This window comes from Rhizoctonia solani, chromosome 14 (assembly GCF_016906535.1).
Source record: "Rhizoctonia solani chromosome 14, complete sequence".
Taxonomy (NCBI): Eukaryota; Fungi; Basidiomycota; class Agaricomycetes; order Cantharellales; family Ceratobasidiaceae; genus Rhizoctonia; species Rhizoctonia solani.
Window position 1 is genome coordinate 295,481 of NC_057383.1, and position 18,227 is coordinate 313,707.

The 18,227-nt window shown below is 49.4% G+C and overlaps 3 protein-coding genes across 3 annotated transcripts; 1 reads left to right on the plus strand and 2 right to left on the minus strand.

The window, feature by feature from the left end:
- Positions 1–58: 58 nt before the first annotated feature.
- Positions 59–1,414, minus strand: RhiXN_10740 (Retrotransposon gag protein; the record flags this gene model as incomplete). Its single annotated transcript, XM_043330556.1, has 1 exon — positions 59–1,414. The coding sequence occupies one exon, from the start codon at positions 1,412–1,414 to the stop codon at positions 59–61; it is 1,356 nt and encodes a 451-aa protein (XP_043185901.1).
- A 3,847-nt stretch (positions 1,415–5,261) lies between these two features.
- Positions 5,262–10,434, minus strand: RhiXN_10741 (Retrotransposable element Tf2 protein; the record flags this gene model as incomplete). The annotated part of the gene is made up of 4 exons (XM_043330557.1): positions 5,262–6,290; positions 6,861–9,208; positions 9,271–9,986; positions 10,037–10,434. 4 exons carry the CDS (start codon positions 10,432–10,434, stop codon positions 5,262–5,264), a joined length of 4,491 nt encoding a protein of 1,496 aa, XP_043185902.1.
- Positions 10,435–13,031: 2,597 nt separating this feature from the next.
- On the plus strand, positions 13,032–17,752 carry RhiXN_10742 (CHAT domain protein; the record flags this gene model as incomplete). Its single annotated transcript, XM_043330558.1, has 4 exons — positions 13,032–13,070; positions 13,124–13,235; positions 13,294–16,910; positions 16,964–17,752. 4 exons carry the CDS (start codon positions 13,032–13,034, stop codon positions 17,750–17,752), a joined length of 4,557 nt encoding a protein of 1,518 aa, XP_043185903.1.
- Positions 17,753–18,227: the final 475 nt, after the last annotated feature.

Consider the following 18,227-nt stretch of genomic DNA (forward strand, 5'->3'; position numbering starts at 1 on the left):
CAGATTTTGATACATGAGCCAGAGTCCTTGGGGTCCTTGCGCGCGGCAGCAGGTACCCTTAGTCTTTTCCCAATTTGGGTCCAGATTCTTTGCCAACTTTGGCGGCTTCCTTTTTGACGCCTTCTTCCTTAGGCATGGCTTTCCAACCGGTGCGGCATTCCGCAAATTTGTGCCCTGTTTTTCCACATTTGATGCAAAGGCCTTCAGCCCTGCGGCGGTTTTGCTCCTCCTCGGAGACAAAGTTTGGATTGCTGGATAGGCGTCCTGGTCTGTTGGCCAATTGGCCGGTACTCGCCCCCCTATTGGGGGTGGAAGTAGAGATACCAGTCTTATTACCCTTAGGCGGGTGGCTGGCACGCTCCTCTTGGAGGGCATTATTGATGACCAGAGCTGTATTCTGCAGCTCAAGGAGGGTGGTAGGGCGCCGCTCTCGGGTAGCAATGAGGCGGCTGACCTCCCAGTGGAGGCCACGTGCAAATTGCCCGCGAAGGGCGGCATCATTCCAGTCCAGGTCCATAGCAATGGTTCTGAACTTTGTAATATACTCAGCACAGGTGCCTGTCTGAGAGAGGTGGGTGATTTGCTGCTCAGCGGCTTGTGTAGCATCCGGGTTGCCAAATGCAGCCAAGAACTCCGTCCTGAAGTCATCGACCAATTGGATCAGGGCCCTGTGGGACCCTAGTTGGTCAAGATGGGGGTGGGCCCAGGCTCCTGCCACGTCCTTCATATTCATCAGGAGGAATGACAGGACCTCCTGATTGGTTGGGAACATCCTTTGGTTCAGACGTACCCATGCCAACATCCGCGTGAGCCATTGGTGGGCTTTGTTCCCTATTTTCCCCGTATAGGCGTCAGGGTGGTCTACCTTGACAGGGGTTTGATAAGCGGCTACAGGGGCCGCTGGTTGTGGGATTTGAGGGGAACGGAGGCGGATAGGCAAAGGTGGAGGGGGAGTATAGACTCGCGGGGGAGCCCGGACGGGAGTTGGGTGCGCAAAGGCGGGGGGAGCTTTGGAGGGGGCGGCCCAGGCGACAAGGGGCGCACTAGGCGCTGGAAGAGTGTTGGTTTTGGGTAGGGGCCTGGGCGTGGCCTTGATTGCCGGAGGTTTCCGGTCTTCTGGTGTGTGGGGGTTTCCACCCCTAGCCTCAATGCGAGTGAGGGCTTGATCAACTGCGCCCATCCAGTCTTGGGCTTCCTTTGTTGCTTCTTTTGTTTCTTCGAGTTCCCGCTCAAGTCGGAGGATTTGATTTTGCAATCCCAGGATAAGGGAGATTGCTTGTCCAAGGGAGATTTCCCCGTAGACCTTGGGTTCAAGGCTTGATGACTCAACGGCGGTTGCCGGAAGAGTGGGTCCCAGCTCTCCTTGATCAAGAGGGGACAAGGGACGAGCGGAGCTCCGGGAGCGGGTTGCCATTTCATGGGGATAAGAGCGGCCTTGGTGGGAAGCAGTGCGCTGGGAGGCGCGGGAGGAAGCGCGAGAGGGGGTGCGGGAAGTAATGATGGGCGATGTGGGGGGAGTGGTGCCTATATCAGGACTTATGGGTTGCTTTATTGTACTGGCGCTAAGAACTTGCGTCAACCGCCTAGCGTTGGACAGTCCCTATCAACCAATCAACTGCCGTGTACGGGCGTGATGTGGGACGGGTTTTCTGCAAGCGGGTGGATCTGCTGACTAGTTCCGCTGACAAAGGGTGCGGTGACCGTTGGTACGCGGATGATTAGAACCCGTCTGCCTTGTAGCAATTTGGTACTAGGTGGGACCAACGCTGGTTTGATTATTAACAGCAAAAGGCGAGTCCAATCACCTGATTTCCCTCGTGCTAGTACAGGGGGCCTTCTCGTTTGTTGGATCTGAGTGGGAGTGCTTGGTGGGCACGGTTTGCAACCAACTTAAGGTTGATTACCTAGTGTCCTAGACGTCCTTAGGGGTCGTCTAGGTAGCGGGCGCTTGTGGCCGTATAGAACTAAGTGAGAACCGCTTAAGGCGGTGAGGGGGCTACCTACAACGACTAACTATCTAAGTACAATGACCAAGGCCCTACCGGCGATGGCAAGCTATGTATCTACAATGGGGAAGTTGCTTAAGGCAACGAGTACAGGTGGGGGTCTCAGTAGTTGCTGGCCTAAGGCCTTGTACAGTTGGGAGATGCGACAAGAGGTAATCGACCTGGGTGTTACCATGGTTGGTTGGCCTCCTTATATATTACAGCGAGTGACTAATTACAAATACGGAATATGCAAAACCTAATCCAATAAGAACCCTGCTCCGCAGTCAGCCTTACTCATGCATACGTGTCATAATGATGTCATCGGGTGGAGGTGGCTACGTGTGCTGAGATAAGCGCGGATGGGGACGTGGCTTGGCGCTTAGCGTGTAATATAAGCGCCGAGATCACGTGATTGAAAATATCGTCTGTTCAGCTTCGTTTAAAATCGAGAAAATTGGAATAAATTCCGTGGTATTGAGTGTGTCTACGACACAAGCAACTATCCTACAACAACAAGACTGCTTAAGGCAGCAACAAGCTATCTAAGTACAGTGTCAAAGCCACTTAAGGCAGTGTAGAGCTATCTAAGTAGTAACTAAGTAATTACTGGGCTGTATGGCCCTTGTACACTGAGTGGATGCAACAAGAGGTAATTGACCTGGGTGTTACCATGGTTGGTTGGCCTCCTTATATATTACACGGGTGAGCTATTTACAATTACATGATATGCAAAACCATAACCAATAAGAACCCTGTTCCACAGTTGGCCTTACTCATGCATACATGTCACTGATGTGTCATGATGACTTTATAGGTGGAGGTGGCTACATATGCTTGACAAGCGCGGATGGGGACGTGGCCCAGCGCTTAGCGTGTTGATATAAGCGCCAAAGTCACGTGATTCAAAAAGTTGTCCATTCCTCTTTGTTTAAAATCAAGAAAATGGGAATAAATTCCCTGGTATCAAGTGTGTCTACAACACCACCCCTAGTGTGTACCCACCTTACAGTGGCATACAACACCACTGTTGTGACCCAACTATATGGTTGGTCACATGCTAGTGGCAGGCACTTAAGGCCATACTAAACAAGGTAAAGATCTTACTAAGGCTATACTACTGCTCACTACTGACTAAGTTGTGTAAGGCAACAACTAACTATCTACTGGTAATGGGAAAGGGCCTTAGGCCAATGAGGAGTGATGAGTCTAGTTAAGGGGCTGTTGTAGACACATTTGATACCACGGAATTTATTCCAAATTTCTCAAATTTGAACAAAGTTGAACGGACAACATTTTCAATCACGTGACTCTGGCGCTTATATCATAAGCAAAGCGCCGAGCCACGTCCCCATCTGCGCTTATTCATCCTACATAGCCACCTCCACCTATGACAACATCATGACACGTCAGTGACATGTATGCATGAGTAAGACTAACTGCGGAGCGGGGTTCTTATTGGTTATGGAATTGCACATCATGTATTTGTAAATAGACTACCCCTGTAATATATAAGGAGGCCAACCAACCATGGTAACACCCAGGTTGATTACCTCTTGTTGCATCCCACATTGTACAAGGACCCTACAGTCCAGCAACCCTACTTAGCCACTAGTTCCACACCGCCTTAAGCGGCTTCATTGTTGTACTTAGATAGCTCACTGTCCTGGACACGGTCACATGACCAGTACAAGTGGTTGCATGCTGGCCCAAGCCCAAATTTGGGGGGTAGCAGGTGTAATCATGGGTTGTCAGCAGAGGAATAATAGGGCTCTATGGCTTAGTGGTCAAGCTGGTTCAATTCCGGCTAGTTCTATTTTCCTCTGTTTATGACAGTCACCTCCACATTGCCTTAAGCAACTCAACCATTAGTATAGCCTCACAGTAGATGATCCTTTGTATTATTTATGGCCATAAGTGCCTGCATGTTACACCTTCTTGAATTATACCATTGGATTTGGACAATTTTTCTAATATTTTTACTATTTCTTATGGACTCAATATCTTTTGTTTTTTGATCACATGATCTTGGCGCTTATTATGCCAAGATGCTGTACCAAGATGCTGTGCCAAGGGCGCTTAGGAGAAATCCATGCTTCTTTTTCACATGTAGTCTTCTTTTCACACACACACAGACCACATGTAGTTAGTTCTCCTCTTTATATAAACAGCAGGAAAATTGCTTGGAGACCCCAAGTTGATTTTACATTGTCTTTCATCACAGACAGGTTCCAGTAGCCAGCTAAGTAGCTGCATCTTCAGAAGTATTGCACTCACCTCCTACTTGATTGACTTATCACTCCTGACCATCCTAAGGCACCTCCACACTGTCAGTAGTTAGTTAATTGTTTCCTTAAGCAACTTAGGTAGTAGTAGCAACAATAGTATAGCCTTAGTTAGTCACATGTCCTGTTTAGTATGGGCCTAAGCACCTGCCACTAGTGTGTGACCCACCTTACAGTGTGGTTACAACACTGCACTAGCAAGTAACCAACCTTACAGTAGGGTTACAACACCTGATATGAACCCAATCAAGAACATATTGGCTCTATTGGATCATAATGTGAGGCAACAGGCAATTCTACCATGGGACCTTGCAGAATTATGGGTAGCAGTGAAGGAGGAGTGGGATAAGTTTAACAAGGACATTATTGAAGCCTTATATGCTTCTGTCCTAGATGTCTGTAAGGACGTCAAGGGCGCGGTGTCGTACACCACTGTAATGTGGGTACTTGCTAGTGGCGGGCGCTTAAGGCCGTAACTACTACAACACTGCTTATCTAATCTACTGTATCTAAGGCTATACTTCTGGTTGCGTAAGGCAACATTCTACTATCTACTGGCAAAGGGGGCTTAGCCCAGGAGGTGTGGTGAGTGTAATAAGCGGGGTTAACTTCTGAACTACTGGGGGCCGGCTACTTAGCTGGCTGGGGATGTTCCTCCTCAATGGTATGAGACAAGGTAAAATTGACTTGGGGTCTCCAAGCAATTTCCCTGCTGTATATATAGACAAAGCATACTATCTACATGGTCTGTGCGTGTGAGGGAAAGAAGTACAGAGGACAAATGAGAAGCGTGCTGCGGGCTGCGCAGAAGCGTGGATTTCTCCTAAGCGCCCTTGGCACGGCATCTTGGCGCGGCATCTCGGCATAATAAGCGCCGAGATCACGTGATCAAAAAAGTAAAGATAAAGAGTCCGTAAAAAATACTAAAAATAATAGAAAATTTGGGCGATTCTGATGGTATAGATAAGGAGGTTATAACATTGCCCCCCCCTTAAAGGCTCTTGGCGGAGTCACAAGCCTTTTTCAGGCGTGACTTGTTGAAGCGTTGGATCTCCTCTTGACTATGCTCCAGGACTTCCTTGGGTTCCCATGAATTGTCTTCTGGACCGTAACCTTTCCATTTTATCAGGTAGAACCACTTTCCCCGTTGATGTTTTGAGTCAATGATCTGTTCAACTTCATACTCCTCCTCTCCTTCTATTGTTTCAGGGGGAGGTTGTTCCGGAAATGGTTGACTTGGTGACTTGTGGCTCTTCGATAGCAACCCAACATAGAAGACGTCATGGATTTTTAGAGTTTCTGGGAGTTCTAGGCGGTAGGCGTGGCTGGAGATTTTCTCAAGGATCTTGAAGGGACCAAGACGTTTGGGGTCCAACTTGTTTGAATTGGTCCTGAGTTCTACGTTTTTTCCATCCAGCCAGACTTTCTCTCCTATCGAGTACTCCGGTACTGTTCCTTGGTTCCTGGTCATCCGTTCTTTGCTTAATCTGAGGGCTGACTTGGCTTCCTTCCATTCCCGGGCTAGTGTGTCTGCTACATCATCTGCCTCTGGTATGTTGGCTGGGATGTTGGAAGGGTTCATCACTGGGCTTCGTCCGTAGACCAGTTCAAAGGGTGTTTTTCCTGTTGCTGCGTGTTTGGCATTATTGTACGCATATTCTGCCAAAGGTAACCAAGCTGCCCAATCAGAATGATTGGCTGCTACGTAGGAGCGTAGGTAAAATTCGATGAACTGGTTGACTCTTTCTGTTTGCCCATCTGACTCTGGGTGATAAGCCAAAGAGAATGCTGGTTTCACTCCAAGTTGCTGGTAAAGTGCCCTTAGGAATTTCCCCGTGAAGGTAGTTCCTCTATCCAAGACTGTTTTGACAGGTAGCCCATGGAGTTTCCAGACGTGGGTAATGAATAGATCCGCCAGACCCCTTGCTGTGACCTTCTTGGAAGTGGGAATGAAATGGCCAAATTTGGAAAAGGAGTCTATTACCACCAGTATAGCGTCGTGACCTTGGGACTTGGGAAACTGTCGTAGACACACTCGATACCAGGGAATTTATTCCCATTTTCTCAAATTTAAATGAAGGCAAACGGACAACATTTTCGATCACGTGACCTCGGCGCTTATATCACACGCTAAGCGCCGAGCCACGTCCCCTTCCGCGCTTACCTCAGCATACGTAGCCACCTCCACCTGATGACATCACCATGACACGTCAGTGACACGTATGCATGAGTAAGGCCGACTGCGGAGCGGGGTTCTTATTTGATTATATATTTGATATGATGTATTTGTAATTAGTCACTCTGTAGAATATATAAGGAGGCCAACCGACCATGGTAACACCCAGGTCAATTACCTCCTGTCGCATCTCCTGTTTGTACAAGGACTTTAAGTCCAGTAACTACTTAGTCTACTCAGTTCCACGTTGCCTTAAGCGGCTTCATCACTGTACTTAGATAGCTCGTCATTGCCCTTACAGGCTTTGTCACCGTAGTATAGTTGGTCGTTGTCGTAGGTAGCTTGCTTGTTGCCTTAAGCGACACTTACTTAGTTACCCCCGGCCGCAAGCGCCCACCTCCTCGACGTCCTTACAGACGTCCAGGACAGAAACCCTGTAATGAAGTCATAAGAGATGGTGTGGAACGGATAAGGGGGGACTTCTAGGGGTTTAAGGGCAATGACAGGGGCATGAGCGCGTCGGTTGGCTTGGCAGATAGGACAACATTCTACCCATTCCTTGGTGGTAGACTTCATGCCAGGCCACCAGTAGTTACGACTTAGGAGTTCAAGGGTTCTTTGCTGACCTGGATGTCCTGCTAGGGGGGAGTCGTGGAATTCTCTGAGGAGTTTGTCCTTCAGGGGTTCATTGTCTGGAATTACCAATTTTCCCCGGTACCAGAGGAGGTCCTCTTCCCAGTCGTAATCTTTGTACGCCTTCCTTATTGATGGGGGAGCCTTGTCAGCATCCTTGGTCAGGAACTGGATGATGGGGTCCAGGGAGGGATCTTCCCTTAGTTTGGCGCGTACTTCTGTGACAATCTCCAGTTCTTCCTGAGATGTGTTTGCAAAGACTTCTGCTGGGAGCATGACTTCTGGTTCCGAGGGGTTGTCAACATAGTCTGCTTGTCTGGACAATGCGTCTGGCTTTCCCAACTGTTTCCCTGGTTGGTAGTGGATTTTGAAATTGAAGTCGCTCAGGAATATGCGCCATCTTGCGTGTTGCCGGTTGAATGTCCTTGCCTGCATCCAGTATTCTAAGTTCCGATGGTCTGTGAACACCTGTACTGGTTTATCCGTTGCCTCCAGGAATATCCTCCATTCCTCCAGTGCCTTAATAATAGCCAGGAGCTCCTTATTGTGGGTGTCATAATTAGCTTCTGCACCGGAGAAGGACTTGGACATGTAAGCAATTGGGTGAAGGCGGTTATCCTCCCCTTGTTGGCTTAGGATGGCTCCCATAGCTACTCCTGACGCATCGGTTTCCAGGTAATACGGTTGGTCAGGTTTGGAGTGGATAAGGACCGGGGACTTAGTAACCAGAGATTTCAACTCCTGAAACGCTTCCTCTTCTTGGATTTCCCACAACCATGGGGTTTCCTTTTTTGTGAGGTTGTGGAGGGGACGGGCAACCAAGCTGAAATTGGGAATGAAGCGCCTAAGGTAGTTGACAAACCCTAGGAAGGCTTGGACCTGTTTAACAGTTTTGGGCGTGGGCCAGGAAGTGACGGCCTCGATCTTCTTTTGGTCCATTGAGAACCCAGCTGGGGAAATGATGATGCCAAGGTAATCTACTGTTGTAACATGGAAGTGGCACTTAGAGAGTTTACAGAACAGCTGATTCCTCAATAGCCGTGATAGGACCTCCCTGACATGGGTTGGGTGGTCCTTGGGGTCTTCCAAGAAGATCAGGATGTCATCCAAGTAGATAACCACAGTGACGTTGATGAGGTCCCTAAACAGATCGTTCATGAAGTGTTGGAACGCTGCGGGGGCATTGGTAAGACCAAAGGGCATCACTAGGTACTTGAATAGGCCGTATTTAGTCCTAAAAGCTGTCTTCCATTCGTCACCTTCTTTGATCTGAACGTTATTATATCCCCAGCGTAAGTCCAATTTCGTGAAGACCTTGGCATGCCTAAGTTTAGCCATGAGGTCGTCCTGCCTTGGTAAGGGATATACGTTCTTATGGGTAACGTCATTCAACTTCCTGTAATCAACAACCAGCCTGAGGGAACCGTTGGCCTTTTTGACAAACATTACTGGAGCACCGGCAGAGGAGGTACTAGGACGGATTTTGCCCGTGGCCAGTTCTTCATCAATGTGCTGCTTCAGCGCTCTTGATTCTGCGTCGGTCATTCCGTAAATTGGCCCTGGGGAAAGTTTGGCATCAGGAACAAGGTCTATTGCAATATTGTATTCCCTGTGAGGGGGTAGGACCTTAAATTCTTCTTTGCCAAATACTTTAGCAAACTCATGGTACTGAGGGGGAAGGTCTGCTAAAGGATCTGGGTCCGCTTCTTCCTTGGAGGCAATCTGTGCTTGTTCAGGGAAGGTGATTAGTCCCTGCTGCCAGTCAATAAGGGGAGCTTCTGCCGTTAACCAAGTCATGCCAAGGATTGCCGGGGTGTTGCCAATGGGGCAAACAAGAAAAGGTATGGAGTGGGTGTGACCATTGGCTGAAACTGTGATGTGGACCTGGTGCCAAATGCAACCAGTCTGGGAAATGGTACCATCTAACATTCTCACAACTCGTGGATTTTTGAGTTGGGTTTTTGGGATTTTGTATTTTTCCACAATCAAGGGGGAAATGAAGTTCAACGTGGCTCCTGAGTCTATTAGTGTTTTCAAAGGTTCTGCCGGGAAGTTCTGGACATATAGATCGATGAAGAGCAGTGGTTTTTTATTTGAATCTAGTCCTAGATTTACAAATTTGATTCTATCTATATTGTCCTTGTTAGTCAGGGGCTTGGCAGCAGTCCTCGACTTCAATCTTTTCCCAAACCCTCTTCTTCTGCCACCTTGGCAACCTCCTTAATCGTGGCTTTCCAGCCGTTGGGGCACTGTTTGATCCCGTGGCCCTTTTGACCGCACTTGACGCAAAGTCCTGATGCGCGGCAACAATCCCGTTCCTCCGGAGTGACATAATTGGGGTCCTCGGATAGGCGGACCCTGGTGGTGGTAGTGGAGGTGGCCACGGTGGCCGGGGACTTGGCTGGTGCCTTTTTAGGGCGATTCTCCTCATTTTTGCGGCGGATATTGTCAATTTTAATGGCCGCTGCAAAGATGGCTTCAAGGTTGTCCGGGATGCTATCCTTGGTAGACAGCAGTTCCTTGACCTTCCAGTGAAGGCCGCGCGTGAATTGGGCAATATAGGCCTCCTTGTTCCAATCAAGTTCCGCCATGAGATTGCGGAATTTGGTGACATACTCAGCCGTGGTTGTGGTCTGAGTTAGCGCGGCAATCTTTCTGGCGGCAGCCCTCTTGGCATCGGGATCTGCAAAGGCTTCCTTAAATTTGGCGGTTAAGGCCGTTATGGTGGTAGGGGGATTTCCCTTGCCCTTGATGATTGTCCCAATGATGGGGAGTGCCCAGTCGGCAGCTTTGTCTGTCATGTGGTATAGGATCCACACAACCATCTGTTCCTCCTCGTCAAATTGATCACGATGGAGGGCTACCCAGAGCATCATCCTATCCAGCCATTGGGTGGCTTTTTGGCCCCTGACTTCTCCCTTGTAAGGATCTGGGAGGTCCATCTTGGGGCGCTTCACGCTGGACCCCGTGTCAAAGGGGGTAAGGGAGCTGAGGCTCCTAGGCGTGCTGCAAGGCTCTTTTTTGGGGCGTCTGGGCTCCTCTTCTTCCTCTGAATCGAACCCTGTTCCTCTTGATGGCCTGAAAGGGGCCTTGAGCCCAGGCCTAACCGTGCCTGGAGTGTGTGCTTCCCCCCTGAGTGGGTAGGAGGGGTAACAGGCCCAGTCGATGGGCCAGGCTTGGCTTGGGCTCCGCCCTGGTCCTTGTTGCCAACAAGGTTGTTGGTCTCCTTGCATATGGCTTTGAGCTCAGAGAGCTGTTGGCCTTGAGAGTGGATTTGGGCCTGCAAGGACCCAACTTGGCTGGTGAGGGTTTTGATAGCCTCAAAGAGAGAGGCAAGGGTCGGCTCCGGTTCCATTCCAGGCAAGTGTTGCGGAGGGGGTGATGGGCCGCGAGAGGGTGGTTGGGAGTGGGTTGCCACGGAACGTTGACTGGATCAACTGAGAGGACGGGAGTAGGGGTGAGGGACGCCAGAGCGTGTGGATGGAATTTCTGAGACGGCGTGGGGAGTAGGTGCCTGATGCAGGACTTATGAGCGGTTTTTATGCAAGGTGTTATTTGCTAACTCCTTGCGTCAAGTACCTAGCGTTGAACAATCCCTACAGCAAATCAACAGATCTAGCAATCGTGATATGAGCGGGTTTTTTGCAAGCGGGTATTTCAGCTGTCTAGGAGCGCTACTTGCAGAGTTCCGGCGAAACTTGTGATATGCGGGCGATTAGACACCGTCTGCCTTGTAGCAATTTGGTACTATCTGGGACCAACAACTTTTTGATTATTCTAGTCAAAAGGGGAGTCCGTTCAGATATTTTCCCTCGTGCTAGTACAGGGGCGCTTCTTGTTGTCAATCAAGCCTACACAAGTTGATTTTACAATGTTGTACACCACTGTAATGTGGGTACTTGCTAGTGGCGGGCGCTTAAGGCCGTAACTACTACAACACTGCTTATCTAATCTACTGTATCTAAGGCTATACTTCTGGTTGCGTAAGGCAACGTTCTACTATCTACTGGCAAAGGGGGCTTAGCCCAGGAGGTGTGGTGAGTGTAATAAGCGGGGTTAACTTCTGAACTACTGGGGGCCGGCTACTTAGCTGGCTGGGGATGTTCCTCCTCAATGGTATGAGACAAGGTAAAATCGACTTGGGGTCTCCAAGCGATTTCCCTGCTGTATATATAGACAAAGCATACTATCTACATGGTCTGTGCGTGTGAGGGAAAGAAGTACAGAGGACAAATGAGAAGCATGCTGCGGGCTGCGCAGAAGCGTGGATTTCTCCTAAGCGCCCTTGGCACGGCATCTTGGCGCGGCATCTTGGCATAATAAGCGCCGAGATCATGTGATCAAAAAAGTAAAGATAAAGAGTCCGTAAAAAATACTAAAAATAATAGAAAATTCGGGCGATTCTGATGGTATAGTTAAGGAGGTTATAACACGCGGGCGCTTGTGGCCGTGTGACTATTACAGGGAACCGCTTAAGGCGGTGATGGACTGCCCTACAACATCTAGCTACTAAACAATGATGACCAAGGCCGTAAGGGCAATGGCTAACTACGTATGTACAGTGGAGTTGACGCTTAAGGTGTGTATCTAAGTAGTTCTTACTAGGCTGTAAGGCCCTTGTACAGTGTGTGATGCAACAAGAGGTAATTGACCTGGGTGTTACCATGGTTGGTTGGCCTCCTTATATATTCTATGGATGAACTAATTACAAATACATTATATGCAATACTGTATCAAATAAGAACCCCGCTCTGCAGTTGGCCTTACTCATGCATACGTGTCACTGACATGTCATGATGACGTCATAGGTGGAGGTGGCTATGTGTGATGAGTAAGCGCAGGTGGGGACGTGGCTTGGCGCTTAGCGTATGATATAAGCGCCGAGGTCACGTGATCGAAAAGGTAGTCCGTTTGTCTTTGTTTAAATTTGAGAAAATAGGAATAAATTCCCTGGTATTGGTTGTGTCTACAACAGCTTCTATGCCTTGCAGAGTAGATGAATTGTTTGAGAGGAAGAATGGTAACACAAGCTACTAGTTGTATTTTATAATCTCATTATTCTATTTAACTGTTTCTGTGTGCTTTTATTGCAATCACTCAATGGCAAACATTCCCAAAAAAGAAATGCACTGCCACTCAGGGAATATTTGTGCTCTATGTCTATCAAATATTTATATTTCTCTGCCATTCTTTTTATATAAATTTGAGAGGATATTTCAACTGTAACTTACTAAGTGAGCTAAGGGATACAGGCACGCAATTACAAGCTGGAGGGCTTGCACTGTGAAATTGGTCACGTGTGCAATACTTTTTTTTTGATACAATTTATTACTCGGACCCGAACGCATGGTCGGACACCGAGGCTCAGATAGAGCGAGGCTACATACAAAGCAGCAGACAGAGGGGATGGGAGCTGAGAACGGGAGGGGAACACACAGAGCGGGTGAGACTACACGACATAAAGAGGGCCTGACAGAACCAGAGCTCTGCGAGCACAAACTAATGCGGGCGGGGTGGGAACAGGGTAAGAGAGCAGAGAAGAGGGAGGAGCAGACATCATGCGCAGCACGCGCACTCAACGGGGGAAAACATATATGTACAAGTCGAGCATAGATCACCGGGGGGGGGGCACCATAGAGGGCAGGCATCGAGGGGGGGAATCACGTGTGCAATACGTTTTTGGGCTACTGTAGACAATCATCATTGCGACCCTAACGCGGACCCTAAAGGTTTTGCTGTGTGGTGGTCTATTGATACCAATATGCAACCAGTTGTAGTATTGAGCCTACGTGGCAGCACCGACCATTTTAGTACATAACTCCGACGCTTTCAACCTAGCAAATCACATGCTCATCGGAGCTTGGTAGGAGAGAAGAATTAACCTTATCCGACCGTTTGACTCCCAAAAATCAGGGCAAACGGCCTTTTTCATCCTCGCATCATAAAGACCCGATGGCCAGCAGTAAAGGGGTTCTCAGCGCTAGCAGCATTGTAAGGTGTATCGATCGCCTTCATTTGTACTGTGTGTAATCAAGGATCCACAGGGAAAACTACGAGACGAAGTTATAAACACTCCAGATGAAGTCGAGCATACAAAGGGCGATATTTTGTTGAGACAATTGGATTCAGCTCCTGATTCACCAATGAATAATATGGGTATGAACAAAAGTACTCACAGAGAGCTCTGTTTGCCAGCTGATCTGCCAAGCAACAGGACACGAACAATTATCCATCATAGGGACCCTATATCAGCTCAGATATCGAAGATTGAAAAACCTGGACGACATCTCAAAGGCCATCAAGTATCACAGCAAGGCATTGGATCTAACTACAGCCGAAGGTCTGGATCTGCCAGAGAGATGCACGAGTTTGGGGGTATCATACAGGGACCGATACAAACACATACACGACTTGGTAGACCTAGTCAAGGCAATCGAGTGCAAGACTCGTGCACTCCAGCTTACCCCTGATGGCCACTCAGACTTGCCAGACCGGCTTTTCAATCTGGGGTTGTCACTTAGAGATCGGTATAAGCACCTGGACGACCTGGCGGACCTAGCCAAGGCAATCGACTACTTCACTCGTGCAATCAAACTCATTTCTAACGGCCATCCCGAATTACCAGACTGGCATGTCTGCCTAGGTACTTCATATACCGACCTTTATGAATTCACGGGTAAGCTGGCGGATATCACAAAGGCAATCGAATACAATACGCGCGCAACCCAGCTCACTCCTGATAAGCATCCATCCTTGCCCCAACGGCATGAAACTCTGGGGGTATCATACGGTAATCGCTATAAACGCATGGGAAACCTGGGGGACTTAGAGAAAACATTCGAATGCTTCACTCGTGCGCTCGAACTCACTCCTGACGGCCACCCTGACTTGCCAACTCGGCATACCAATCTGGGTGCGTCATACAAGGAACGATACAAACGCATGAAGAACCCGGCGGACCTAACCAAGGCCATCGAATGTAACATTTGCGCGCTAGAACTAACCACTTATGACCATCCAGGCTTACCAGACCGGCATACTAATCTGGGAGTTTCATACATGGATCGATATAAATGCGTGGGCGACCCTACAGACCTATCTAAGGCAATTGAATGCTACACGCGTGCACTCGAGCTCACTCCTGATGGCCACCCATCCTTGGCAGACCGACATGCCAGTCTAGGAGTGCCATATACCGATCGATACCGGCGTATGGGCGACGTGTCGGACCTGGCCAAGGCCATCGAATGCAAAACTCGGGCACTCGAACTTACTCCTGACGGCCATCCATCCTTGCCAGACCGACATACCAGTCTAGGAGTGTCATACACCGATCAATATCAACGTACGGGAGACCTGGCAGACCTGGTCAGGGCTCTTGAATACAACACTCATGCACTGAGCCTCACTCCTGAGGGCCACCCACGCTTGCCAATCCGGCATGCTAATCTGGGGGTGTCATACGGGAATCGATATCAACGCCTCGGTGACCTAGCAGACCTAGCGAAGACAATCGAATGCTTCACCCGTGCGCTCGATCTCACGCCCGAGGGCCATCCAAACCTGGCGGACCAGCATACTGGTCTGGGGGCGTCATACCGGGATCGATATCAACGCATGGGAGAGATGGAGGATCTGGTCAAGGCGATTGAATGCTTCATTCGTGCACTCGACCTCACTCCTAAAAATCACCCAGACTTATCACGTCGACATGGGAATCTAGGGATATCATACACCGATCTATATAAACGAACGGGCGAGATGGCAGACTTATCAAAGGCAATCAAATGCGAGATACGTGCACTTGAACTCACTCCTGATGGCCATCCAGGCTTACGAGACCGGCATACCGGTCTAGGGGTGTCGTACAACGAACGATACAAACGCATGGGCGATCTTGAGAGCCTGGCAAAAGCGATTGAACACAACAATCGTGCACTCGAGCTCACTCCTGATGACCACCCATCCTTGCCTAGTCGGCACGCCAATCTGGGTATATCATATACTGATCGATATAAACGCATGGGCGATCTTGAGAGTCTGGCAAAAGCGATTGAACACAACGATCGCGCACTCGAGCTCACTCCCGATGACCATTCATCCTTGCCTAGCCGACATGCCAATCTAGGCATATCATACACCGATCGATATAAACGCATGGGCGAGATCGTGGATCTAGTCAAGGCAACCAAACACAACAGTCGTGCACTCGAACTCACTCCTGAAGGCCATCCATCCTTGCCTAGCCGGTATGCCAATCTGGGCATGTCATACGCCGATCGATATCAGCGCATAGGCGACCTGGCGGATCTGGTCAAAGCAATCGAATGCGCCGCCCGCGCACGCGTTCTTACTCCTGAAGGTCATTCAGACTTGCCAGAACGGTATGCCGACTTGGGGACGTTATGCAGAGATCGGTACAGACGCATGGGCGACTTGTTGGACCTGGCGCTCGCAATTGAATGCGATACTCGCGCAATTGACCTCACTCCTGAAGGCCACCCTAGCTTGCCGGGCCGACACGCCAATCTAGGGATCTCATACGGCGAAAGGCAGCGACGCACAGGCAAGCTGGAGGAGCTTTCGAAGGCAATCGAATGCTTCACTCGTGCACTGGATCTAATTCCTGATGACCATCCAAAATTGCCAGACTTGCATCAAAGCCTGGGAACGTCATATCGGGATCGTTATAAACGCGTTGGAGACACGGCAGATCTCATTAAGGCTATCGAATCCAGTACTCGTGCGTTGGACCTCACCCCCAATGACCATTCAGCCTTGGCAAACCGGTATGCTAATCTAGGGGTGTCTTATACTGATCGATATGAACTCATGGGTGACCCGGTGGACCTATCAAAGGCAATCGAGTTCAGCACTCATGCACTTGAGCTCACCCCTCTCGGCCACCCCGATTTATCCAAACGCCACTTCCATTGGGCCGGTCTTTCACATCTCCGGTACCAACACACCTATGATTACTCTTACCTTGCTGCATCTATTGGGTTCTTTCGCAAGTCCACCCAGCTTCTTAATGGAACTCCACGCGTAGTATTCGGCCATGCCCGCCAGTGGGCCAGCCTTGCTTCCAAACATTCTTACCTTAGCCCCATCGAAGCCTTTCAAGCAACGATCGACCTTCTCCCTCATTACATCTGTCTTGACTCTACTAGTACTCAGCGGTATCATGATTTGCATTTTCTAGGTCAGAACCTCGCTGTACGAGCTGCTTCTGCTGCCATTCAGTTCTTCAAGTACAGTCTAGCAATGGAGTGGCTGGAGCATGCACGATGTGTGATATGGAACCAGAGTCTGATGCTTCGCGCTCCTTTAGATGACCTAAGAGCTTCTCACCGCGACCTTGCCTCCCAGCTAGAGCACATCAGCAACCAGCTTCATCTTGCCAGTTCGGATACTTACATTCCAGAGCATCGTCATCGCCTGGCTGCGGAGTACGTCAACCTACTAGATCATGTGCGTCACCATCCCGGATTCGAGAACTTTCTGCTGCCAACCAAATGGAATGGTCTTTTACGTGCCGCTCGATACGGGCCTGTCGTGGTCATCAACTGTTACGAAGCTCACTGTGACGCCCTTTTCATCTTGCCCGGACACAACCATGTCAGTCATCTCAGCCTTCCCAAGTTTGATCAGCAGAAAGCGCAAAAGGCTCGGTCGGAAATAGAGCGGATGCTACGAGATAAAGGCATCCGGGAGCGCACGTACAGGATCAAGTTTCGTCGACTGGGAGACACCGAGCCAGACGCTGGACCTGTGCTTGCCTCGTTGTGGCATGATGTGGTGAGGCCAATACTTGATCATCTGGGCTACACGGTTAGTCCAGTTACTCCTTTTTGCGTGCGTTACCTAAAGCTTTACCGTCATAGAACGATCATTCGAGTGGTGCTCTACCTCATATCACTTGGTGTCCCACCGGCGTCATGTCCTTCTTACCGCTACATGCAGCCGGGGACTACGACCAGCCGCGGTCAAGAGTGTTCGATTACGCGATCTCATCGTATACCCCAACTCTCGCCGCTCTCCTTAGCTCTTCTCCTCGATCTCTCAACCAGGCTACTAAAGTACTTGCTATCGGTCAAACCAACACACCCGGCTGTAGCTCACTGCCTGGCACCGCTAGGGAGCTGGCCTGTCTCGAGTCTCATACCAGAGGCAAAGCCAGCTACTCGCAGCTAGTGGAGGACGAAGCGACGGCTACGGCTGTGCTGGATGCGATGGAACAGCATGACTGGGTGCACCTTGCATGCCATGCTCACCAGAACCTCAAAGACCCAACGAAGAGCGGGTTCTACTTGCACGGCGGCACGCTCAACCTTTCAGCCATCAACCAGCGGACATTCCGGAACAAGGGACTTGCATTCTTGTCTGCCTGTCAGACTGCCGCAGGCGACCAGACACTACCTGATGAATCTATCCATCTGGCCTCGGGGATGCTGATGGCTGGGTACCCGAGTGTTATTGGGACGATGTGGTCTATGATGGATGAGGATGCGCCGTTTGTAGCGGATAAGGTGTATGCACGGCTGATGCAAGATGGACATTTGGGGAACGGGGAAGCGGGAAAGGCACTGCACGATGCTGTGGCGGGGCTGCGTGAGAAGGTCGGGGAGAAGGAGTTTGCTCGATGGGTGCCGTACATCCACATAGGCTCATAGCGCAAAGATGTAGATAATAGGTTTGCGGGTGTTAAGGCGCTTTTGATATTAGTGAACATGGAATGCTGTTATATTGTTTAAATAGTCGATTTCATAGTGAATGAATACTGCACTGGGCGCTGAAAGATTTGTAGCTTGTAAGAAATTCACAAAATAGAAAGCTTGGATTATTAGAAAAAGGTGGTGACGAGCTTGAACTGTCTAGGTTAGCTATTATGCGCTTTGCTTGAATCAAAAACGGTGTTTACATAATTTATAAGGGGTACCCGCTAATCTTGCTTGGTTCATTTCCGTGCGTCTGGTAGTAACGCTTGTACAATTTGACTCGTTTGATTTGGACTCGATAGAGGCTTATTTGGCCTTCAATGTAGATTCCGTTGCTCCTTACGGGGGACCTTTGTCGTACTGGTCAACAAAACTAGACTCAAATCCGCGCCTGGTTCGTATGGCACTGGATTATTTGACCGCGCCAGGT